At 39.7% G+C, this 26,415-nt stretch overlaps 1 protein-coding gene across 1 annotated transcript in view; it reads right to left on the reverse strand.

The window, feature by feature from the left end:
* Nucleotides 1-1,328: 1,328 nt before the first annotated feature.
* The window catches only part of PTEN (phosphatase and tensin homolog), a gene marked incomplete at its 5' end in the record, with an annotated part of 48,349 nt that continues 23,262 nt past the window's right edge, over nucleotides 1,329-26,415 (reverse strand). Inside the window, 6 exons of the mRNA XM_061373811.1 lie at nucleotides 1,329-2,117; nucleotides 3,054-3,278; nucleotides 11,247-11,413; nucleotides 13,662-13,803; nucleotides 18,867-19,105; nucleotides 24,312-24,355. Of these exons, the coding sequence (XP_061229795.1) occupies nucleotides 1,932-2,117; nucleotides 3,054-3,278; nucleotides 11,247-11,413; nucleotides 13,662-13,803; nucleotides 18,867-19,105; nucleotides 24,312-24,355 (1,003 nt within the window). The remainder of the gene's footprint in view (nucleotides 2,118-3,053; nucleotides 3,279-11,246; nucleotides 11,414-13,661; nucleotides 13,804-18,866; nucleotides 19,106-24,311; nucleotides 24,356-26,415) is intronic.

Consider the following 26,415-nt stretch of genomic DNA (forward strand, 5'->3'; position numbering starts at 1 on the left):
TAGATACCAAAAAAAAAAAAAAAAAAAAAGGCATTTTATACCTTTGTTTACCAATAATAATTACTGGAAATCCTGCCTTGTCTCATTCAAATTCTTACCATTAATGCTGCTGTACAGGGCCCTTACAGATTCCACACACAGTTATCTAGGTGAGAACACAGCTAATGAACTTCAATGTCAGCACCAATAAGTTAAGGGGGGGTATGGGGGGTGGTGGTGGTGGTGTTGTATTATGTCCTAAAAAAAAAAGAAGTGTTAATTTGGGGACAGCTATTCATGGCATACTTTATAGAGAACAGTTTTGTCAGCTACTTCATATTTGTATGCAACAGTAGTTGTACTCTTAAATCATCTGCAGTCTGGGCATGTCAATTAAACACTGAAAGTAAATCTCAAGCCCTATTCCTGACTATATCCCTATGAAAAAATAATACAATACTCCCAGTTCAGGAATCTAATTTGTTGGGTGGTTTGTTTTGGTGTTGAGTTGATGGTTTTTTTAAATAGCAAACCATATATTTGGGACAAGCTCTGCTTTTCAAAAGTATGCATCTTCATGTATGCACAGCGTTGAGAATTTATTGCAGCACTGGTTTCCTCTATATTGTGTGTAATGTCTGTTTTTACAACAGGTACTGAGTATTCAAGTAAACTTCCGTAACAGTTAATGACAGGGTTTTTTTAAAAGTGTGCAAAACTGCAAAACTCATTGTAATAGAATGTGTAAGGTCAAAGGGGCAGAACAGCTGACAGAGGTTTGATTGAATAAATGCATCATAAATCTTCAAAACAAACATTAACCTGGAGCATCTCCAATTGAAATTTCCTGTGCACCATTACAAAACATTTTTATATTAATGAGAAAGAAAAGCTTGCAAGGCAGCACATGAAGTATTCACAGCAGGAATATGATTGAAAAATAATATAAATGTACAATGTTGACTGATGTATGCACTAATAGCATCAGACTTTTAGCACTGGCCTTGATTACACAGGAGATGGAGCAGCCATTACAATCCATAAAAAAAACCAATTAATAAATCATTGTCAAATTTTGTAACAATTTGTTTCAAGCCCATATTTTAGTTGATAGCCTCCACATTTGTATGGTTAAGTCATTGTTGCTGTGTTTCCTTTCTGTGACCCCGTTAATTTTTCTCCCTTCATTTGCGGGTCTTTAGGATGTTGCAAAGGTTCATTCCTGTACCCCTATACAGAATCACTCCCTCTAGCTGCCTTTTCTAGCACCATTACACTTAGAAAAATAAAACGCACAAACAACAAGCAGTGACAGCGGCGACTCTTCAATTGTCCAGGATGAATTATGGTAGCATGCTAAAGAAAGATGCATGTAAATAGCCAGATATGGTACACGGGCCAAGCTCCAGCGGACTATATTCCTTTCTGAGCATTACTTTCCATCCCCCATCCAAAATACATACATTTGAATGCAATAAAACCTTCTAGAAACATTTCTTAGCCAACTGTAGACTTTTCTGTTGCCACACAAGTGCAAAAAAAGGGGCAGGATGTGAACCTGTATATTTTTGAAACTTCGTTTGGTGACAGAACACAAAAGGAAAAATTCCTACGTATACACATTAGGTCTGTCTCCACTTTTATAAAACTGGAATAAAATGGGAAAGTGCCATGTTTATAGTTCCTAATTGAAGTTTTAATGTCCTTTTGACACAAAAAGGTATATACATATAAGAGCTACGTAACCTTTTTTCCCCCCAACTGGACAAGTGTCAAACCCTGTAGATTTATAGGGCAAAACAAGATTGGTCAGGAAAGAATTGTTCCTATAATTGGTAATCTGACACTATGTCCTTTTGCCATTTAAAAAGGTCCTTTTTTCAGTTTATTCAAGTTTGTCACTCTTCGTGGTTGTTTTTTTTTGTGTTTTTTATCTCTGATAAAAAAAATATTCAGACTTTTGTAATCTGCGTATGCTGATCTTCATCAAAAGGTTCATTCTCTGGATCAGAGTCAGTGGTGTCAGAGTATCTATAATGATCAGGTTCATTGTCACTAACATCTGGTGTTACAGAAGTTGAACTGCTAGCCTCTGGATTTGATGGCTCTTCTACTGTTTTTGTGAAAAATAGCTTTACCTGGGAAAGAAAAGAACAACATTTAAAAAGGGAATCTGGACTTCAAACAAGCACAGGTAACAACGCAATTTTTAACAGTGTGGCTCCTCTCACTACACTGAATCACACACATGCTCCTCTCTCTGCTGTGGAAAGAAAGAATAAGCTCTTCTGAGGGTAGCCAGCCCCTTACACTATCACCATGACAAAATTAGGAACTAGCAAAGCAGCAGGTTTTTCAAGCCCAGCTGAAGGAGTTCTGCAGATCTGCACCAAACATAGGTACCCTTGAGTTAACAGCAGCAGAACATACCACTGCAGTGGTCCATGCCATACTGAGCTTTCTGACCACCCCCACCTTCTAGACCTCTGCAGTCACAGAGATTCCAGTAAGTGTGCACAGGAATGAACAAAACATTCTTTAACTGGTGACTTGTGTGTGCTTTAGAAGTCTGATCCAAGCAACATTCCAAAAAGCAACTATGACCATCACTGTCAAACAAGCACTGCTGAGTTCAAACTGGTATTTCATGAGCAAGTTAGAAAATGCTAAAATTCTTAAAAATGCCTTTTCAATTTTTAAAAACAGTGCTTGCAATGGCTCATATGCCTCAAAGCTCAACTCATACGTTAAGACATTCCCATGAAGCAAGCACCTCTGCAAATCAACTTGAGAATTACTGTGTAAAGCACAGAGCTGCAATGCTGCTGGTACAGGAAAGATACTACCTGGGTCTCCTACTACTAGTCTCAAATTGCTTGGATAAAAATCTGAAACAACTAGAAAACTTTACTTCCAGTCTCTCAATAATTCCTGACTTCCCAAAAAGCAGATAAAGTTAGAAGCTTTGCTAAGTGGTGGCCACACTAACATATGAATTCTTGCCAACATAAGGCAAGACAGACAGATAACATCATGCAGTGTTTCAGCTTTGTTTACACATATGATATACTGACCTTGAAGTTCGGAGAGAAATATCTGTTGGCTTTGTCTTTATTTGCTTTGTCTAGATCATTTTTTGTTAATGTAAGGATTAAATATTCCTTATCATTATCTGAGCGCTCCGTACTGAAAATACCATCAAGTTCCTGATCTGCAACTAGACTTCCATTTTCTACTTTGTCTGAATTTTCATCCAGTCCTATGAAGAATGTATTTACCCAAAAGTGAAACATTTTGTCCTGGGGGAGGAAGAAGACAAAGAACAAGCTTGCTTCAGTATACACTAATGGCACATTAATTAGACTAGCATCATCAACCGGTCAAAACCAAATCTGTAACATCAGACAAAACTTGTTCTGACAACAGTACATTGCTGGTTACATTGCATGCAAAGGCATTTTCAACGATTTCCCCAGACAGTACACAAAACTCTGCATTAATCAAACTCAACTTTAACCAATTAAGCCTTCAGAAGTCACTCCTTATAGAAAGGTCGTTTTAAAACAATCTATCATACCTATAAAAAACACAGATGACAAATTAAACAAATCTGTAATCATAAGGCATGAAGAGATTTTTTTGCTCATTCCTTGCCAAGCAGTAGCCAAACCCAAGAGACAACCTGTGCAAACCAGCTCAGGTGAGTAATATTTATCAATAGAGAATATCCTCTCCCATAACTTCCCATGTAACAAAGCACTTTTTCTTTTCATACAGAAATAGCTGTAATTAAGCAAAACCACCCTACAAATACAGGACTCCTATCATAGTGGGTTCATTACTGCTTTACAGAGATGGTTTCTACCAGTCATTTGTTTGCTGGCCAGTAGTAAGAGGAAGTCAGACTCAAAGTTCTTTGCTGTACTTCTACTCAACAGGAAATTTTAAATGGGAGTATGAGGCATTAGCAGTCTAAATATAGTCAACTTAAGCAGAACATTACAAATGATCATCCACAGCTGGAAAGGTACAAGTTACACTACCCATCGTAACACTGCAACAGGCATTCCTTTACAAGGAGGCAAAATACAAATATATCTGTGATTTTAAAGAGCCACTGGACTGATATTATCCACTATATTACATATTTATCATCATGACTAGCAGGTTTATTGTGTCTATCTCCAGATGTGCTACTGAACAAGCAGTTATATTTTACACTTGGCTAGACAATCTGAAGATAATATGCCCAGGAACTTTAAGATCTCAGCTAAACAGCTCCATAGGATGCACTGAATACTTTTAGGTCTCCATCACTTGGCATACTTCTGCAAGTCAAGATTTGAAGTTTCTAAGATCAACTACCATTAGCAGGTTGGTCCTGACTAGCACATTAATAAGCAATTCTCCATCTGAAGCTAGCTATGTTCACTTCCTCTTTACAAATTAACCTTTCTATTTTACTCCAATTTGATTTTTCAGACAGAAGATCCATAATGTAAATGGCCAGTCTTCCCACAATAGCTGTATTTCTGCATTTCTGTTAAAGCTGCAGGGGTGAGAAATCTAGCACATAACAGAATCCAACATTCCTTCATATTACCCTGGGCCAGAACACAAACTGACTCCAGAGCTACTTTACATATTTTGGTTTACCAGAGCTCTAATTCCAGTTTCTTGCCCCATCTTCCTAGCTCCTTACGTCTCCTGGCAAGCAAGGGAGGGAATCAGATGAGGAATGGAAGTGGTTCTAGTGTGTATCATATGAGCATGCCTCCCTACTGAAGGTAATTTGGCACCAGCAGAATATCACAATATTTTCCCCAGCCAATGAGAAGCGGACAGGGAAGACCTGGACTACTCCTTAACTTATATTCTTCTTCCTCACAAATTAATAAAACCATCTAAGTACACAAATACTGGGAACTCAGAAGGCCTGACAAAGCTTCTATCTGCCTTCTCTACCAAAGGTCAGCAGACCCATTTTCAGTATTTTAGGTAAAGCATACAAAACCACTTCCAGATTGTTGTGCATTTCTGTAAGCTCCTACAAGACCAACAGTCTGTAAGCAAGTGCAACAACAAAGACAAAAGTTAAATAATTCAGTCAGAAACACTTCTGATAGTTAAGAAGTTACCTGCTTCAACAAACACCTCTCCAGTACATTTGGGAATCGAGTTAATTTACCAAATTAACATGCTGTAATTACAGTTGTCTTGGGAGACTAACAGGTGTTTGCCACTGTCGCCAAGTGCCTACAAGCCATCACATCTATGAAGAAGCCTTTTTGGGCCCCATCCATGCAAGGAAGCAGTCAGTAGATTCTTGCCAGGCCCAAACTGCTTGTACACTTAGCAACCTCGTTTTCACTAGCAGTTCCTCAGAAACAGTCTTAAGAGAGCCCACCCCAGGATCTGGAAATAGAGGATGAACATCCAGGGCAAGAGAGTGTTTTCTTCTGTAATGCTCTAATGAGTCATCAGCCAGCCTGTGGATATCTCATGAAGAATATGGCACCAGGAAAAATACCCCACAAAAACGTCTTCAAGCTAACCTGGTCCAGATTCATCCTATGTCCAGATGATGAGTCCCTCAAAAAATATGTAGCCCTCCAAGGAGATGAGACGAATACTCCTGCTCAAACCAAAAGACCAGTTCAAATCAAAACAGAAACAACTAACGGCATCAGTTTCCTTGCTACAGAATGGGAGGGATTTGGAGTCCAGGTGCCATCTACAATAAACAGCAGGAAAACGCAAGTGTGATATGATGCTTCCAGCACCCAACAGCTCCATAAGCAGGTGGATGTATCACCACAGTTGAAAAGGCATCATCCTTCCAGTGAGGCTTTAGAGAAGAAAGTGCATTTCCATATTAAGACCACAGTTAAGGGAGATTCCACCTCTTTGTAACTGGGGTGATGGTACTACTATGATTGATCCTTCTTAAGGACAATGCAAAAGCAGCAGTGCCCTTTAGTGCTGGTTCTTAGTGCTCCCCTGACACCTCCAGTGAGGTCAGCAGAGGAGAGGACAAAGCTGATGAACATGCTGCAGCAGAGGGATGAAAAATGGCTTATACCAATAGTGCTGCAGCAGCTTCAGAGGATAGCAGTGCCAAAGCAAACAAGGCCACTGCATGTAAACCACTGCCAGCAGAAGCAGAAGGCATGGTCTTGTCATGCCTCACCTTAAACTTTACCAGGAGGAACAGAACCAGGAAGGAGTTTCTTGGCACTTAAGGGCCTGCCTGAAGAAACAACTGCAGGGACTCTGCTTTCCTGACAAATTCCGAAGAAGACAAGACAGAAGACTTCTCACTAGACATCTTTTAATTTATTTTCCTTGGGATAAATTTGCAGAGGTCTTCAGGGACTCAAACTAAACAATACAACTTGGCTGAGCTGGTCATTTATCCTTTTATCTCCCTCCAGCTCTTCAAAGCATCAAGTTATTTTTCTTCCTTTCCCACTACATTCACCTAATTAGTTTAATAAATTAAATTCATGGGTACCGGAACATGGCATGGCCACTCAAGCTGAGGGAAGACTTTATGAAATTAGCTCTTAAGAATAACTGTCACTGCTTTCACTGAAAAACAAACCTCAAAGTGAGGTTTCATCCACCTTAAGCTGAAGCGTCAGGGTGCAAAGTACCTCATGGGAGACAACACTGATGTAATAAGGGCCAAAGGAATTTTAAAGATCAAGGCTCAAACTGAATTTTGGACTTTATACAGCAGATCAGAATACCAGACAAAGTGCTCACAAGGAACACAATTTAACGAACAGGCTTCTGAAAATGACTATTAGCTAGAAGCTTTTTTTGAATGTGTTTTGCTTCAATTCCAGTTACATCACAGGCATCTGCCTTAAAGAAAAAACTGAACAAAACAAAAAAAACTAAGATGCAGATGTTCTTCTTCCCATAACCAGATCTGTACCATAAAATCCACAGTGCAGTATCAGACATTTGAGACAAGCTGATTTAATCACAGTAGTTTGATATACAGTAGTTATGCCTACCCTGTGCAGTTTTTCAGCTCAGACTGACAGAAAAATGTACCTCAATCTAGACCCAATACCTGCCTCTAAGTGCAGACTGAGATCCAAATCCAAGATCATTTAAACTATCAGCTTGAAGTTCCCATAACCTCCTGAGAGTTTAATTTTGCCGACAGATCTACAGGCACTTATAATTACTTCGAAGTGATTGCTAAGGGTTTTGGAGGTATTGTCCAGCTCCATGTTGGCCTCACAACCCTCCTGTAGTCACAGCTGATGGAACTTCTTGTACCATTTTCAGATTAACAGTTAAAGTCTTCTGACATTTTCAGAGTTCATTTGTCAGTGTTCGCTAAATAACAATCACCCAAAGTCCTCTTGAACTGCATAGCAGACCTTCTCATCTATACAGACCCAAGAAATAAAATTGCATGCCCAACAGCTCAATGTGGTCAGCCCTGCCTATGTTAGTCTGGATACAGTGACTCTTACAAAACAAAAACAAGCAAACAAAAAAAAAACCCAAAAAACCAAACCCACACCAACATTTCCCTCTCATCTATACTGGGAGGACTCCTGAAAAAGGTCTCCTTCATGCCCAGGCTCTGCAGGCAGGAAGATTACAAGATCTTCTGTATTCTTTTTAAACAAAGTCTCATTGAACCAAGTGATATAAGGGTATCTGTAAGATTATCATACCAACTTCAACAACTAGAAGAAAAAGGTTTCACACAGCTACACTGAAACAAACCTAGAGAGAACACAGCAGTAGTCTGAGATGGAAGAATAGCAAAGCTACAAGTCAGAGAAATGAAAAAACATGGTCAACCTCCTGCAAATTACTAACTTCTATCCATCAGAAATTCACACATAATATATGTACTCAAGCCTTAAGCCATTTTGCTCTCATATGAGCATGCATTTTGCTCTTGAAAGGAAACTGAAGAAAGGTCCAAGGTAAACTAAGCAACTTTATTAGACAAGATCAAAAGTTGTGGACTTACTAAGTGATGCCAGGTGGCACAAATTATGGAAGAGCTGAACCAGGGTAATATTTTCAAGGCAGTCACCCTGTTACCAACATTAGCTCATCAGCACCAATAACCCTTTGGCTGAGGCCAGCTCTTGCTAGCCACTGAATTTACTTAACTTAAATTTTGCCATTAAAAACCCAGGACACTTCACTGCTTTAAATTTCACATTGACACTTAACATTAGGTGCTTAAAGTCACTTGGTCATTCAAGTTGGGTTTGTTTCATGCACAATAATTCTCAATAAGCAGCTCAAATCTGACGAAGACTCTTCACACTAGAGAGCTCTGCTGGTAACACTACTGTTCTTCAGAAGATTAGAAATCTGAAAGCTAGTAAAGGTAAGCAAACCTGGAGCACTTCAGCTGAGATCACTAGTATCAAACACCAAACCAGATCCAGCAAGAGGACACAGAAGTTTCCTTTATCCCCAGATAGGAGACACTGCCATTCTCCAGCCTGAATGGCCCAGAATGGATTGAGAATTACACTTTTAATTAAATGTTATTAGGGTTATCGCCAGATTTCTCATGGAAAGTTAAATGTGATGCCTTTAAGTGCATGCAAGAAAACTTGTTTGGCAGCTACCTATAAACCTGCTAACAGAAAACCTTGACAGAACAAGAATTTGTGATGGGTAACAGACCTGTAACTCCAGCTTTCATAAACGTGTGAATCAATCAGAATCTCTGAAAGGTAAGATCCCGTTACTCCTAATTATGCTGCTTCTTATTAATTAGGTGATAAGTGCGTAGAGCTGACCTGCTCCAAAGTCAGACAAGCCTCAACAGTGGAAGGCCCTTTCTTTTGTGCTTTTGAGTAAAAACTGTGTAGTCAGCTTATCTAATAAAGGAACAGGCACAGATGTGAGACACTTGTAAAGAGAAATGTGTTCCAACTCTGGGCCAAGATAGGTTTTCTGCCACAAGTATCTGCCTTTGCCCTATTCCTGTCTCAGTCACTTAACAAGTTGTCAAAGGGACCACGGGGAAGAATCTCTAGTGCCAAAGCACACATCAGAGAGAGTATTTCACTAGTTCTCAACATGAAGACCTCAGCAGTGGCTTCATAAAATAGACTAATGTGCTTACATCCGAGAAGATCCACTGACCTCATCCCAGATGCCCTCTCAACTTGTGTTTGCATTTACATCAGTGCAAACAGAGGTGGCCTTACCAGAACTGTGTGACACCATATACCTACTTTCTTTTGGCCTCCACTCTTACACAAGGTTAATGGCAATTGACACTAGATTCAACAGATCTTTGAGGCATATTATGAAGGTGGTTCCTTTACAAACTACTTCTGCCTGGTGAAAGGACAGTTTCTATCTCTCAGAAAAGCTTGCACAGGTAGAAAGAACTTTCACCATCTCAGCATTTCTTAGCCCTACCAGTCCAAAAAACACTAAGAGGACCACCTCTGCACTATCTGCAATTCACAGAACCTGAATAGTTAGGGTACTTAGAAAGAGTAGACCAAAAACACACACACAAAAAAAAAAATCAACTATTCAAACTACAAAGAGATTCTTCAGAAATGAAACCACAGCTGATACGACACTCTGAAAGTACATCATAGTGGAACACTTCCTGTGTTTCTGCAGGCAATTTTACATACTCTTGAAGTCTGCATTTATACTACAGAAATTGTATGTGGTAACATGAAGCTCTAGTTTCTGCTGGCACTGGATCTCAGTTCTCTATAAGGGTAAAACAAACACAGAATTCCACTCCTGGTGCTACAGGGCCAAGATCCAGCATCTGAGCTGTGCACTGGTATTTTGGGGCTTACTTGGGGAAGGGCAGTGCAGCACAATGCTTCCTGTGAAGTCCATTTGCAATCCGTTACTGAAGATGGTAAAAGACTCAACACATTCACAGTTAAGATAGGACAGACTCGATAAAACTGGACACTGTTAGATGTTTGGGTTCCATTTCCTCTCCTGCCTGCATCCCTTTATGTCTTATCTCGGTATTCATTTTGAAGTACTTATAGGGTGCTCATTTTAAACTCTGTTCTTAAAACTGGCTTCTGTGCATTGCAGTTCTATATGTCAATAATTTTCAGGTTGACTTAAAAGAATTTTGACTTTCATAACACTTTGTTTTACAGTTATCTGTTGCATATTGCTGCACTGACCAACTAAAGCGTCTGGTTAAACATGCAGAATAAAATATCCCCATTAAAAAACTGTTTAAAAACTTTTGCACACATCAGCATGCAAATAGAACACAACTTTCCCAGCTAGTGAAATTATACCATTAAACTAGTTAACAACACCTTCCAAATGAACAAGCCCACAAAGTGTATGTGTAGTTATACATACATCTAGTAGGTACAACCTATGTGCAGAGTTATAAGAGACTTCTCATCACTTATGTGTCGTCCAATCCACTCTATTTTCTTATTTTTATGCTTTGCCTATACACAAGATTCACTCAATGAATACTCTTTAAGTTTTATAACATCAACTAAATAGTGAACAACTATTCATAAAAAAAAAAAGTAGTAAATACAAAGGCAGTCTTTAATCAATGTGGTCTCATCCACACCTTTCACTTTGGTAGATGCAAACTAGCCCCACAAGCATCAGAATTAATGAAACCCTGGGATGAAGCATTCATCTTTAAGAACTTGCTGACTCTGGTGTCAAAGTAAGTTCTAGAAATTCTTTTTCCACAATTAAGACATTGGTAAAATTCTCAGCTCTGAGTAAATTCTCTAAAAGCCTAATGTCAAGACATTGCAGCTGGGAATTGAAAAAATGGCTGGATAGATTGCAGAGATACTTCTACATAGCGTGGTGGAACTCTACCTCGGAAATTCAACCAAATTTGTCACCTGGGTAGAAACCAGCCAGCAGCACACAGACAGGATCTTCTGTGCCTGCTCAATCCTTAGGAAAATTTAGTCAAGAAAACAGCTGGAATTAACTTGCTCAGTATGCAAGTCTATTTTTAGAATGAGAATGTTTCTTCTTCAATTAGATTACTCACTACAACCCAAATGACTGGAATACATATCCATTATAATTTTTATCCAACCTTTGTACTTAATATCAGAAATTCTCAAAATATCCAGCTTTGATTTTGTAGCAGATTCTCTCCTTGGGAAAACTAGACATCAAAGAATAATACTGTGATTACACATCACTGAAGAATAACCAACATCCCAACCCTGCATCAGGACTGGCTCAAAAACATTTTCTGGAAAGGAAGGAAAACCAACCTTTTTCAACATCTTGTTCTGTTTGTGGAAAAATTCCACTTTGATGTCACCGCATACCGGCAAAGGTTGAGGGAATTCAAAGTACATAAACTTGTCCTCGCGTCTTGAGGGTCCTGAAGGGGAGGTGAATATCTTTACCTTTAGCTGGTACACCACAAACTGAGGATCTGCATGGCAAAATAAGAGTGTCACTTTATCAGAAACACCTTGAAGTGTCAAAAAGCACAATATTAGTATCATAATCACAATCATGAGCTACATTATTCTGAAAGTTCAATAAACATCTATTAAGACTTAAGCATGGCAGGGCATCAAACTTCGCTAGATGTTACTGGAAACTACCTAGCAGATTTCTGTCCTTAGCAGCAATACTCTCAGGCATCCACAGGGTTCCTAGAAAGTTGCTCTTTCTTTTCAGTATAAGGAATGACTAAATGAAGTGACAACTTCTTTTTACTTGCATATTGCTCTCATCTCTATTATGTGAATGTAATTGAGGAGTTTTATTCTCTCTTGCCTCTTCAAATTGCAGAGTGGGCAGTCATGTAAACACAAACTCATTTCTCTCACACAAACCAAACATGTTATACAAACAAGAACAAGGACAAAAAATTTAACATTAGTACACAAACCAACCAGCACCTACAGGCTATACAGGCACGGACCATAAGTCTGTCCTCTAAATCACCATCAAGAGTGCTACCCAGGGCATAACTTTCCAAATTAAATCTGTAGGGGTAACAGCTGAAATTATGAAGGTTTTTTTGGTGCAACCTGGGCAGATTTCCTTGGGAACAGCCAGACACTAGCACAAAATCCAGAAATATTAAATGAAAAATTCAGAGAAATCTTTCTGCCTTTGCTCCCAACTTCTCTGTTAGTATCAGATGCAGACTGCTCTAGACAATACAAACTGAACCATATCCCAATATAGAGTGTAGCCACCCTGAACCTCCCCCACTGCAGAACTGCAGAAGTCCCTACCAAGCATACCCACACTATCTTGCTAAGCAGCCTAACTATAAAACTGCTACTTATCTCCCTCAAATCCTCAGAGCTGCAAAACCCTGTCATCCCTTTGTTTCGCAGGAAAGGCACAACTCTGCTTGGTCAGTGACTTTAAAAAGAAGGAAGATAACAAGGAAGTCAGATTTAAAGTTATCATGGGTTGGTAAACCATGCAGCAGATAACAGCACTAAAGAAATAACACAGACCATTGGTTTCATTCTGAAAAACCACTGAACTCCACAGAAATGTAGAATACTGCAGCACACAAGATGCACAAGTTGGCAGTTTATCTTCTCAGGTGCTCAGCAAACTTTTTGTTTATCCCAACACTGTACTGTGAAAACAGCATGCTAAAAGCCTGGTACAGACAAACAAGTTAATGCTCATGTGAGCAATTCATACTTGTAGCCTGATTTTGCAAGTACAGCAGTTTATTCAAAGCATTAAATAAGTGGTAATTTTAGAAATCTGTAACCCCCACACCTCTACCCTCTAGGAAGAGGTTTTCTGGCAGAGGCTCCTCCCTTCCTCCTCCTCCTGTAAATACGGCTAGCCTGACAAGTTGCTTGATTTCTTCTTGTGTGTTACATGTTCAGGCACTGTCTTACAATATTAATAGTGCAATTTTAATGAAAGCCACAGGAGGCACTGGAATTAATTACACATTGCAGTAATCCCCATAGCAAAACCATTAGAAAGACTTTTTCCACTAACAAAAAATGAACACGCAACACGAGGCAGTTACTTTCCTGTAATACAGCCCGCAGGACAGATGTGAAGTTGGGTTTTGTACTTCAGAGTTTCAAAGTATCTGCTGTTCCTTACTAACACGCTTATGTATCAGCAAACCACATTAATCCTTTACAGGTGTATTAATACTTTATAAGCCTCCATCTAAAGAAAAGTTTATTCCAGAGCTAATTAGATACTTATCCTGTTAAACTGATTTTTTTTCTAAACATCATGGGAAGAATGACATTGCTACATTTGAAACAAACGCACCACTAAGTAAAAGATTTTCAGCAATATATGTTCCCTGTATAACTTGCTATATTAGAAAAAAATACATGCTTTCTATAAAAAATATGGAGCTAATCTAAATATATATATGGCACTTATCTTCAAACTGTTGAATATTTCTCAATTTAAAACCATAGTCTAAAAACCATCTGAGTCCATCACAGACCTCAACCTACTACACTCGAGAGGATGCTAGCAGATAGACCACACTAACCCAGCAGATTTTGTAACCTGAAGTTAACTAAGCATCATCTTCTCCATCAAGACGTGCAGCTCTTCATGTCATGTAACAGAATGGTAACTGTCACATACTAAAACCAAGTTCAAAGGCCAATGTGTTTTCCTTACAAGAGCTAATGGAGGTTAATGGAATGCGGGGTACTTACTGCAAGTTCCGCTGCTGAACATGGGAATTGTTTCAAACATCATCTTGTGAAACAGCAGTGCCACTGGTCTGTAATCCAGGTGATTCTTTAACAGGTAGCTATAGTAGTACACGTAGCGTCTCTGACTGGGAATTGTCACTCCCTAAACCAAGGGAAAACAAAAGTAAAAAACCATCAAGACCGTTTATTAGCATCACTAATGGAGCTCCTGCTAAAGCACTGGAATGTACCATCATGATTTATGCTGAGTATACCTCTGCAGCAGATACACTGGACACTGGCACACAGAGTATGCCTAGATATTGTACCTAAGTATCTAGGTGCAGCATCTGGCTGTACCTAGAAAGTAGAGGGATGCTGCACTGCTTTCGGCGCTGCACAGAAACCCAGTCATGTGGGTTTTTAGTACAGTAACACATGATTACTCTCAGCCATTTCTTCACTGTGGACATCCTGGGCAACTTAGGGACTAGCAAAGACATAATCCACCTTCAAACTATTCCCCAAAACAGCCTCTCTACACATTTCCCTTTTCCCTAGACACGTGTCCACATCTTTTGTGCTTGTCCTACAGAGACTTCAAGAGGAAGCTGTTTGCACACATTATCTGACACCAGGCAATTAATTACCAATCAGCACCCAACACCAAAACAAGCAGGATACTGCTTTTCCCGTTACTTTAGTGCAAATCTCCAAATATCCATCATCTCAAGCAATGAGACAAAAAAATGCAGATTTCTTCCTGTATCTTAAACACCAAATACCTCAGGCACCCTGAGGGTCATACAGAAGATGGCTTCATGCAGGTGCTCTTTTATGGGGGTGCGGGGGGGCGAGTGTCATACATTAAGAAGGAGGTGCCTTAAACATACTCTTATTTTTAAGCACCAATACAAGAATTACATTTCCATAGCAGTTTAAGTCAAAAGATTCTAATTTTATTTGCTAATATCACTGTACCCAAGACTGATGCTACCCTCTATTACAAAATACCCTTCTGTATTTTTATTATGATTATACAAAAGCCAGAAGTGGAAAGTTTCATTAATAAAGGCCCAATTGCCCAAACTGTTAAATGAAGGACTTTTCAGTTGAATCACAATTCTGAAGTAAACACTCTGAGAACATACAACCAAAGATGGCTTTTATTACTGATTTTAAACCAATTTAAATTTCAAGGGAATAGTTTTAAAGCTCTTACAGCTAATATCTTCAAGCAAAAAGTGATAAAGATGAAAAATAATTTCCTAGAAAATGCATTATATAGTTTTTAACAACCCATACTATATACTTGCAACAGCATTAGTAAGTAACTTTCGTATTAAAGCTAAATGTGAAATTGCAATAAAACTGAGATTAAAAAAAATGTTTTCATGTACACGTCTATGAGCATTTTGGCCACAAAACCCAGAACACAGTATTTCTATAAAACATTATTCCTAATACCTGCTTCACCTTACAACAGCCATAAGCTAGGAGTGACTAGAGTACTTCCAATTTAGTAAGCACCTATTCTGCAAACATGAAAATACTGACTTCCTCCCTTTATTAAAAAAGTTGATAATTATGTCTCCTCCCCACTTCAGTTATTACACAAAAGACTTTTCCCTGCAGTACTTGTACAATGATGACCTTCTTAAGTACCTTCTACATAGACCATGTTTTTAGTTCAGGTGTCATCTCAGAAGCTGCCTTCTTAAGGGAGCTTTAGAGATTGCTTTACTGGGATTTCAGCTTCAAGACTCAAAAATCCATCCTCAGAGCAAGCCATCAGTAATTTGCTAATGCTGCCAATCAGAAGAAAACCATGCAGACAAGGAAAATGCATCCTTCCCTGCTTATAGCTTCTTCATGCCATAAAGGATGTACCCCACAGAGAAACCCCAGCACAACTAGGGCTGGGATCACAGAATGAAGAAAATACATTCACTTTTACAGCTTATAAAGTGATAGTCAATCTCAAAGCAAAACCAGTTCTCAGCCAAGACAGCAGTTTTATCTCTCCACCCAGAGATTTTTGCTCCCTGGAGACATAGCCTTTACCCTGAGATCCTAAGAACCAGCCACACTGACGCAGAACAAAAAGTTACCCATTTTCTGAAGTTCTGATTTCACAGCAGAATACTTCCATAACAAGCTAATAATCCATGAGGTGAAATCAACCTCTGCTTACTTTTACTCAAGAAGAACAAAAGAATAGGGAAGCAGTTTTGAGTATTTTACTTCATCCTTGAGAAGCTTGTATTTCCCATCTATCACTATTTTAATTTTTTAAATGGACATTAGAAAAGCTTCTCTATCCCTATGCCAGTTTTTCACAGGGCACTGCCAACCTGTGTAGACTTCACAAAAACTGTGAGGTGCAGCTCAAACACTTGAATGTGTGTTCCCACCTGACACCTATCCACTGAGCAGCCTACACGTCCTTCCAAGTCTAACCCTCACCATAAAAACCTTCAAAGCAGAAGCAGGAATAAAAGACCTTCTCCAGCTGTAGGAAGGTAAGCTGTCTGTCATCACAGCAGTATTTCAGTACCCGTCTTAAGGAAAAAACAGGTGATAAGCTGACCATTTCAAACAGTGGAAGCAGCAGCTTCCCATGGGAGACTTCTTTGAGAGGTTTACTTCTCCCCCAGCTCTGAAAACAGGCTGGACAATTACAGTTCTTTATCCAATTTCAGAAATATTTGTCTCCCTTGGTTCAAAGGCAAAACAAATCAGTCCTGTTCAGCCACGACCACCGTGACAAATATTTAGCAAACGCTTTCTCAACTTCATCATTTGCTGCTTCTGAAGAACTCCCCACTATGGTGAGTTATGTAAGTCAGAAGAGGCAACTTACAGAGAAAAACAAAACCAAGCCTCCAACAGTTTTTGGTCAGATATATTTTAGGCTCAGTTCTGCAATGTCTTACTCCCCACTGCCTTTTCCAGGACAACAGCACATCAGACTATACTGCAATGATCAGTCTCATCTACAACAACTCTCATTTAATGTTGCAAAGGCCTCCATGAAGTTTCTACCTCCAGTAGACACTTGGGAAAAGCAGTTTGCTACAGAAGTACTCAAGGTTGTTCTCTTGACCAATTAGTCATACTTCCTCTTGAAATCAGACTCACAAGTCCTGACAGCATGGAATAAACCTTCTCAAAAATCACTTTGCCAAGCACATTAATGGCAACAGTGATTTTAGCTGTATTACTCTGAGCAGCTATATACAAAGTGTATACCTTGTGCTTGCCTGAAAGAAAATTTGGTATCTAATTAAAGCCAATTTTCCTTCATTATACGTGTATTTATTCTGGTCCAACAATGACAACAGCAAAAAAGGCAATTTCTTGTCCTTAGGTGCAAGCAGTCCTTTTGATGCTTCATTTACTTTGAAATCAGGAAGTCAGTTATATACAAGTGTGGTAAAGTATCAAATCAGAGAGCAGCACTTGACATACAACACTGAAATATGGGCCATAAGGGAAGACAAAGCTTCCAAAACCTGCACTGGAATACCTGTATATAAAACACTGTAAGGATTACATGAATCATGTGCTGCCCAGTGTCCACATAAAGATAACCATGCTCAGTTGGAGTTGAAGCAAACAAAAAAAACCAAAACAAACAAACCCCAAACCAACCAACCAACTAAACAACAACAAAAAAAAAACCCCAAAACAAACAAAAAAATCCCCAAAAACCAAATCACCAAAAAACATCTTCCAGTAGAGACATCGAAACCAAAACAAAGTTGCTGGCTAAAGACAATATTTACAGTGAAGCTAAACAAGGCTCTCACTATTCCTGTTTACTAAGTTCTCTGTTACCTCAAACATGCCAGGGTACTGATGAACACCTAACTGACCTTACACTCAATACACTGACATGCAAAAATACAGAAAAGAAACTGAGGTACAGCAACTTCACTATGTATTTATTATGTAGATTTTATGGTATTTTATCCAGCTCTTTAGATAATCTTTATCAGCAGGAGTAACCTAATCTGTTTATTCATCACACAGCTCATTCCTATTTACTACCATGCACTCTCACCAAAAGCCACGAAGTTTTAATGGGAAACCTTGACAGTGTCTTTGCTCTAGTATTACACTACAACTATCTTCCTAGCCATACATGGAACAGCCCCATCTTGTAAAGAGAGCAAACTAAGAAGTTATTTGCTCCTTCCAACAAATTAACATTAAGTTCTAGAATTCCTTATGTGACACTTCTGCTCTCAAGAGCCTTCAAACATGAAGCTCTGCTTATTAGAAGTCTACACACTGTGAAATTAGTATTTCACACAAATATTACAGGAACACAGAGAGCTCTATACTTCAGTAGGCTGGAACTGGTCTGCTGAGATCATCCCCCGGGGCTGCTCCACCAACATACACAAAGGAAACTAGGGAAGATGAGCAGGCAAGCTTGCTGAAGTGACCTTCCAAGTTACACCTTATTATATTTGGATAAGATTTCAAATAAGAAGGATAAACTCCTATTAATGAGGCATAACCATGACAGAAAGTTCTAACACAAACCTACTGCTAAAGATCTTAACAGAAATCCCTTGCAGCCATGAACATCATTTCTTCAAAATGAGATCCTGCCATTTCTCCATGGGGGAAGTAGAAGAAACGAAACTAACTATAGCACCTCATGAAGCAGCTCTGAGGCAGCAAATGTCAGGGCTTAACTACCCTTTTATTGAAAAGGGTCATCTAACGACAGACTCTTCCAGAACAAATAGTCAACTGTAACATTCACTGTAATGACCACTCATCTCCAAATATCACCACAGAAGCTAAGAGAACCTGAGGAGATGAGCAACTCATCAATTCAGTCAAAACAAGCTAGAGTAATCCTCTTACTTGGGCTGAAAATGCTCAACAAGACAGTACACTCATCAACCACCCATTTGATGCAATAGCAGAATGCTATTTTAAAAGCTATTTAAAATAAACTGTCTAAATCTTCTTGAACAGGAGACAGAAAAAATAGACAGGTTTAGTGTGATCAATTCCTACTGCTGCTTAGAAGTTATCTCATTTAGAAGAGCTGCACTGATTAAATAATATTAAAACTGAATCAAACAAGGTATCACAACTGAAAGAAAGTATTTCTTAAATAGCCCTTTCAGACTTTTCAAATTGACCTCAAGAAAGAAAAGCAATTAAGATACAAGTAGAGCAGAAAAACAGAAAATAGCTCACCTTCTTGTCTCTGGTCCTTACTTCCCCATAGAAATCTAGGGCTTCTTGAGCCTTTAAAAACTTGCCTCGATGCAACAAATATGCACATATCATTACACCAGTTCGTCCCTTTCCAGCTTTACAGTGGATTGCTGCAACATGATTGTCATCTTCACTTAGCCACTGGTCGAGATCTTCACAAAAAGGTTTGATAAGCTCTAGCTGTGGTGGGTTATGGTCTTCAAAAGGGTACTGTGCAACTGCAACAAGAAGAAGTAATTCATCAAAATCTCAAAAGGAAATTAACAGCAAGCTCAGGTCAACTTTGTGGCAAGCAAAATAACATTAAATAAGCCCTCATCCTACATACAAATATGTATATTTTTGTTATTCCAACATAATTCAGCAATGTACTGCATATTACAAACACTGCAGACATTTCCCTAGTAATACATAAGCATCCTGCTACATGAAGAGACTTCCACACCGCTACTGAAATGACTGTGACTACGGCACAGACAGTACCTTACAACACAAATTTTCTACAACTTATGAGTGCATTGGCACAAAGAACAACCCTCTGAAACCCCATTACTCTAGTGATAATTAGACTGACTGCTGAGAGAAAACAGGGCCAGACCTCAGTCATTGATCAGACAATAGGAATTTTGGTGAAAAAATTCTGAGCATTTGGGTCTACATTGGGAACAAACTGTCAGAACTGCTCAAAGCGTTTTTGAAACAAAAACCTGCAGTTTCCATATTAAAAAAAAAAAAGATAATAAACCCTCATATAAGGCACTTGCAATACATGAGTTTTAAAGTCAAGCCACTGAATGAAGTTGTCCTTTTTCTCATACAAATACATAGATGCATACAAACACTTTTTCCATCTAGACATGGAAAGAATCTCAAATGAGCATGCAGGAAATGAAAGAAAACCCAAGAAGGCAAAATTAAGCAATAAGCAGAAACAAGCACCCAAACCTCTAACACCTTAGGTATGACGACAGGCAAAATACTCTGTTGACTAGCAGAATTACACAGGGCTGTGCTATTTTGTCAGAACAGCAGCACTTTATAAAGTGCACCCCAATTCTTGTTTGGCAGACTTGGGATCTTATAAATACAACTCTGGTTCACTTAAAAATTCTCAGCTAGAAACACTATTTCCTTTTCTGGTCTAAAAATGAATGCATTTCATTTTTGGCAAGTGTTTGTATTCATTTCGTAAGTACTACTCTCGTCACACATGCAAGGCTCCTTTTGATGAATCCCCAAGGATTTAAAGAGAAGTGAGGGATGAAGTTATGGAACTGCCAAATTACCGCAGCACAAGTCTGGAGCCTTTTGGAGGGATCTGCAAAGACGGTTTATTCACTTGCAGTACAGGTCGCCCACTTACTCACCCAGAAAACCAAGTAAGGAAGCCTGATAAAATGAACAATCTTTGCCAAAGAACAGCAAAGGTGTTCTATTCTATGACTCTATGAAGATCCAAAGATTCCCCAAAAGATCATTTTATGTGAACTTACAGAGATGTCACTTTCTGCAGCAGATACAGAGAAAAGGAGAAATTTATTTAAAAAACCCTAAGAAAAAAAGCTATTAGGAGATGCTGTCAATTTGTCCATACAACTTTGAGTCTATCCTAACTACATTCAGTCAGGGTCCAGTGAAAAGGAAAGACAAAGTAGCCCTGAAAGAACAGCCTGAAAAATCTGAAGTAGCAGCAGTGTGCTGAAAGTGCTCTCCAAGACTTGAGATGAAAGGCAAACCTTGTGGTATTTACTGCAAGATGGAATGAGGAACAGATGAGATGGGTATGGGAGACCCGTGACGGTGCAGAGGGAGTGGGAATCAGAAAGCAACCTTAGGAAACATAAAACTATGATCTGGAGCAGGTCCTCCATAGATTTTCGGTCCTAAACTCTGGAGCACAGAGCATGGAGTTACTCCACGATTACTCTCTCCAAGCTCCTAGAAGTTGCAAGAAAAATCCCATAGCACAAAAGGGAGCAACAAAACAAACCAACCAACCAACAAAAAAAAAAAAAAAAAAGAAAAAAGAGCCTTTGGCAAAGCAGAAGGTAATTTCCAGCATGGAAGTACTTCAGAAACTGCAAAAATCCTAGACAAAAAGCTTGCGTCCAATGAAGATGAAGAGCTTTCAATGTCTGGTTTTGAATTTAATGCAAGAGCATCCAAGCTGAATAATGAAATACTACAGTGTTTCATGCTAAGTGTACAAAATAAGAAGTTCCCTCTGAAATTAATTCACTTGAGAAAATTTTTAGAGTAGAACTGTTACTCTTCTGCTCCCTTAACAGTCCTGAGTCACCAATTTTGTTATCTAAGGCAACTAATTTGGGGATGAAAAGAAAAACTGCAGCATGTAGCTCACTACAACAGCACTGTCTTAGCAGAGGAGCTGTGAAAGGCACCGTCAACAAACAACATTTTGGGCTGAGAATGACAGTGACAAGATATAGCATCCCCATTAAAACAAACAAATAAACAAACAAACAAAAAAACCCACCAGAACCCCCTAAAAACCAAACAACCAAAAACCCACAAAATTCAAAGCAAGCATATGTTCTGGACATATCAGAAGACCACCTTTTCATTTATGTCTTCTCTCCTGTTACCCAAGGTATTGCTCAAGCAGATCTTTAAATACTTTTTTTTCTGGCTTGTATGTATTCAGTGAGGTTTCAGGACACTGTCATTCAATATTTTAAGAGCAAACCAGCAGCGAAGATGACTTCAAGATGACAGTTTTAGTCCTTCTATATTCAGACATTAAAGCAGCCAATTACATTTTGGCCATGCTCTAAACACCCTCTTTACAACTAGAAGAATGGCCTATAACAAATAAAGGATAATAATAAAAAAGAAATTGAGCCTTTGCTAGGATATAGTATTAGCCCGTTACAAAACTGGCTAATAGTAGCTAAAATTTATTCATCTCCTACAATTCACCCTCTTGGGTGAACTAGCTACACAGGATTTGGAGAAGGCTGAGGTTCTGAATGACTTCTTTGCCTCCGTCTTCTCTAGCAAAGGCTCTGACCGCACCACCCAAGTCTTGGAAGGCAGACACAGGGACTATGACAATGAAGACCTTGGGCCCACTGTAGGAGAGGATCTGGTTCGAGACCATCTTAAAAATCTGAACGTGCACAAGTCCATGGGTCCTGATGAAATCCATCCACGGGTCCTGAAGGAGCTGGCGAATGAAGTTGCTAAGCTGCTGGCCATCATATTTGAAAAATCATGGCAGTCAGGTGAAGTTCCCGATGACTGGAAAAAGGGAAATATAACCCCCATTTTCAAGAAGGGGAAAATGGATGACCCAGGGAATTACAGACCAGTCAGTCTCACCTCTGTGCCTGGCAAAATCTTGGAGCAGATTCTCCTGGAAGGCATGCTAAGGCACATGAAAATCAACAAGGTGCTTGGTGACAGCCAGCATGGCTTCACTAAGGGGAAACCCTGCGTGACCAATCTGGTGGCCTTCTATGATGGGGCTACAGAACTGATGGACAGTGGTAGAGCAGTTGATGTCATCTACCTGGATTTGTATAAAGCATTCAACACTGTCCCACACGACATCCTTGTCTCTAAACTGGAGAGACACCAATTTGATGAATGGACCACTCGGTGGATAAAGAGCTGGCTGGATGGCCACACGCAAAGAGTTGTGGTCAATGGCTCAATGTCCAGCTGGAGACCTGTAACGAGTGGTGTCCCTCAGAGATGTGTGTTGGGACCGGTCTTGTTTAACATCTTCGTCGCTGAGATGGACAGTGGGATTGAGTGCGCCCTCAGCAAGTTTGCTGATGACACCAAGCTGTGTGGTTCAGTTGATACACTGGAGGGAAGGAATGCCATCCAGAGGGACCTTGACACACTTGTGAGGTGGGCTGATGCCAACCTCATGAAGTTTAACCATGCCAAGTGCAAGGTCCTACACCTGGGTCGGAGCAATCCCAGACACAGCTACAGGTTGGGCAGAGAAGAGATTCAGAGCAGCCCTGTGGAGAAGGACTTGGGGGTGCTGGTCGATGAGAAAATGAACATGAGCTGGCTTCAGTGTGTGCTTGCAGCTCAGAAAGCCAACCGTACCCTGGGCTGCATCAAAAGCAGTGTGACCAGCAGGTTGAAGGAGGTAATCCTGCCCCTTTGCTCTGCTCTTGTGAGACCTCACTTGGAGTACTTGTACAGTTCTGGTGTCCTCAACATAAAAATTACATGGATCTGTTGGAACAAGTCCAGAGGAGGGCCACGAGGATGATCAGGGGACTGGAGCACCTCCTGAATGAAGATCAGCTGAGAAAGTTGGGACTGTTCAGCCTGGAGAAGAGAAGGCTGCGTGGAGACCTCATAGCAGCCTTCCAGTATCTGAAGGGGGCCTACAGGGATGCTTGGGAGGGACTCTTCATTAGGGAATGCAGTGATAGGACAAGGGGTAATGGGTTCAAACTTAAACAGGGGAAGTTTAGATTGGATATAGGGAGGAAATTCTTTCCTATTAGGGTGGTGAGGCACTGGAATAGGTTGCCCAGGGAGGTTGTGAATGCTCCATCCCTGGCAGTGTTCAAGGCCAGGTTGGATGAGGCCTTGGGTAATATGGTTTAGAGCGAGGTGTCCCTGCCCATGGCAGGGGGGTTGGAACTTGATGATCTTAAGGTCCTTTCCAACCCTAACTATTCTATGATTCTATAATTACATACACACAAGTACTCCTTATCTGCCAATCTGAAGCACTGCATGAAAAGAAACTACAAGCTCTACGACTGTGCACAGAGATACTCCTTTGCACAAGGAATAAAGGTCAATCTGAATTTATTTACCTGCAGAGTTAACACTAACAAAACAGGTACACCAGTTTCCCCTCATAAGAGATAATCAAAAGAGGTGATCAAAAGAAGCCCCTAAAAGTTTCCCCACTGGCTCTGGTAGCTTTGCAAAGCATCTAAGAACCAGCTCATCTCAAAGAAGCATCACATGGAATTTTGTTTTTTTTTTGGCCTTTTCAATTCTTTTTAAGCAACTGAAGGTTTGTTCCAAAATTTCAAAAAGTTGTTTTACATGAATAGTGACAGTGGGTTAAGTGTTCTCTGTTTTATCCTAAGTGATGCTTCTGCATAATACCCAGACTTCCCTAAGCTTCACATCTAAATTTCATAACGAGTTTGCACACTTAATTGAACAGAAACTTCTATATAGCCCATTCTGCAAAAATTCTGCAACAGTAGACTTCCCATTTCCTTACGAGATCTAGTTAACTGCCAGCAACATACTTTTTTGAAAGCCCCAAGAATACAGCAAGTTTATCCAATGACTCCAAGCAATCTGACATCACTCCTTTACCCAAATCTATTCATCAGCTCCTCCTTCATACCTCTGTTCAGAAACATTGAAGTTTAAAGAGAAAAACATACTAGACAGTAAAAAACATACCTCTGCAGTTAAATTTGGCTGTGTCATAATGTCTTTCAGCACATCTAAAAAAGAAAAATAGACAAGAGTTCAAGACAAGTCTCTGAGGCATTCCCAACATCTGTCACACCCAGGCACATACAGATCAACATATGGAAAATCATGTATACCCATCACCTTTACGATTTAAAAATGCAGCTAGAGGTTACGTGCAGAAAAACTGTTGTTTTGGGTTTTTTTTTTTTTTACAGATGTGTAAAGTTGCTCACTAAAATATCAGTTATTTTACTGAAAAACAATTACTTACCTATGGTAACTGTAGTCCATCAGTATAACTCAATGGAGATATTCATACAAGTAATGCAATACACTATTACTTTTTAACACTGTAGTATTAACAGTTCCAGCTGCTTGAGCAGCTATATGCTCCCACACAAACACAAAGAGTAGACAGCTATGACCTTCATCCATTTGACCCTGAACTCAAAACACACATCAATATGCTTCAACAAAAACATGGGTGCTACGGGTGATGGGACTCACAAGGACATTTCAAGGACCCTCAGAGAGCGTAACCTAAGCAAACATTCCTCCTCAAATTACAGGACCACCACCACAAGACAGCACACGCAACTGAAAGCACCACTCAGTATTATAATGGAGATCAGTGCATCAAGCAGATTGTGATACTGCTTTCCAACTTGGCACTTCTTCTTGAAATCGGGTGAACACACACGCACAAAAAAAAAACCAAACACCAAAAAACCACAACCAACCCAAAAAAAACAGGCCAGTCAGTCAGTTTTCCCCTCACAGATCCTGGCAAATGGCACATTTCTTAAGACTCTTGACTGCATCAATGTCTATCTCATCACTCTGCAAGAGACTAACTGGCTAGTAGCACAGCAAACCAGACTGCACTGGTCTTGCAGGATGACTCGCCTAGGGACAAACATCGGGAACTAGATATAAACGATCCATTCAGTAGGGTCTAACACAGCCAATATAGCATCCTGTAAGGGAGCAAGCTGGATCAGATGCTGTGGGGAAAGAAGGCAAGTGCAAGCTCTACATAATTTTCCTTGGAGCTGCTCTCTGCAGGCAAAATGAATCATCCCTACAAAATGTATGTGAAAATGCAGCTGAGAAAGAAAAATAACAATCCTGCCTCAAAATAACAGACTCCACATTGAAACACAATGATCTGAAGTCATTTCAGCAGATGAAATATCTAGATCTTCTGATTATATGCTGTACTCTTTATAGGTTTCAAATACCTACACCAGTTTCAAGGCTGGTATGAATGTATGTTTCCTTAATAAGTACGACTGCAGCCTTTGGACCTGTGTGAAGCTTACTTGACTCTTACAGACATACAAACTTTTAAGCTCCTACTACTCCTGCTGCTGTACACAACTGGAGCCTTACATGTGCTACATTGAGCTTTGTCCACCAGACCCATACACCAGGCACAGACACAGGTCTGCTGGGGTTGCATGTGCACTCAGCACTTCCCTTTCTCTGAGTTCCAGAGCCTTCTCAACTGTAGCCTCTGCTAGGGAAAAGTCTGGCAGTTTTCACACTCTGATCACATTGCTGACACCCTCTCTGGGTCAGAAGTGATACACTGCAGGTTAAGCTGACAGATGGGACTCAAAACAATGTTATTTATGTTCGAGGCTTTGAGAAGGTTAGATGTAGTATGTACATCCAAGATGGAGTCATCATGCCTGAAGCAGCCATCAACTATGCTGGGCAAAGCCTGTTACAAGCCAGTCAGGATCTGAACTTTGGAAGTTGAGCCTGCTAGGAAGCAAAGCAGTTAACAGAAAGCATCTTATCCTAGAAAGTTTCCTGCTTCCTTCTAAAGAAACACACAGTTCAAAGGGGTAGTAAAAGATGAAAGTCTCCAAAAATTTAAAAAACAAAACAACAAAAAAAACCCCGACACACCAACAAAAACCAACAACAAGAACAACAGAAAAACAAAACAAAACAAAACAAAACAAAAACCCCACATATGGGCAAAAAAGCCTTCAAATTTTGAAGTCTGAATGCCAAGTAGAATACCAAAGGGGATAAAAAGCAGTTTTGTTGATACCAAGGATAGAAACTCAGCACAGAA

The sequence above is a fragment of the Neopsephotus bourkii genome, unplaced genomic scaffold, assembly GCF_033783945.1.
Source record: "Neopsephotus bourkii isolate Nb327-2 ecotype Australia unplaced genomic scaffold, CSIRO-AGI_Nbou_v1 NB_1634, whole genome shotgun sequence".
Taxonomy (NCBI): domain Eukaryota; kingdom Metazoa; phylum Chordata; class Aves; order Psittaciformes; family Psittacidae; genus Neopsephotus; species Neopsephotus bourkii.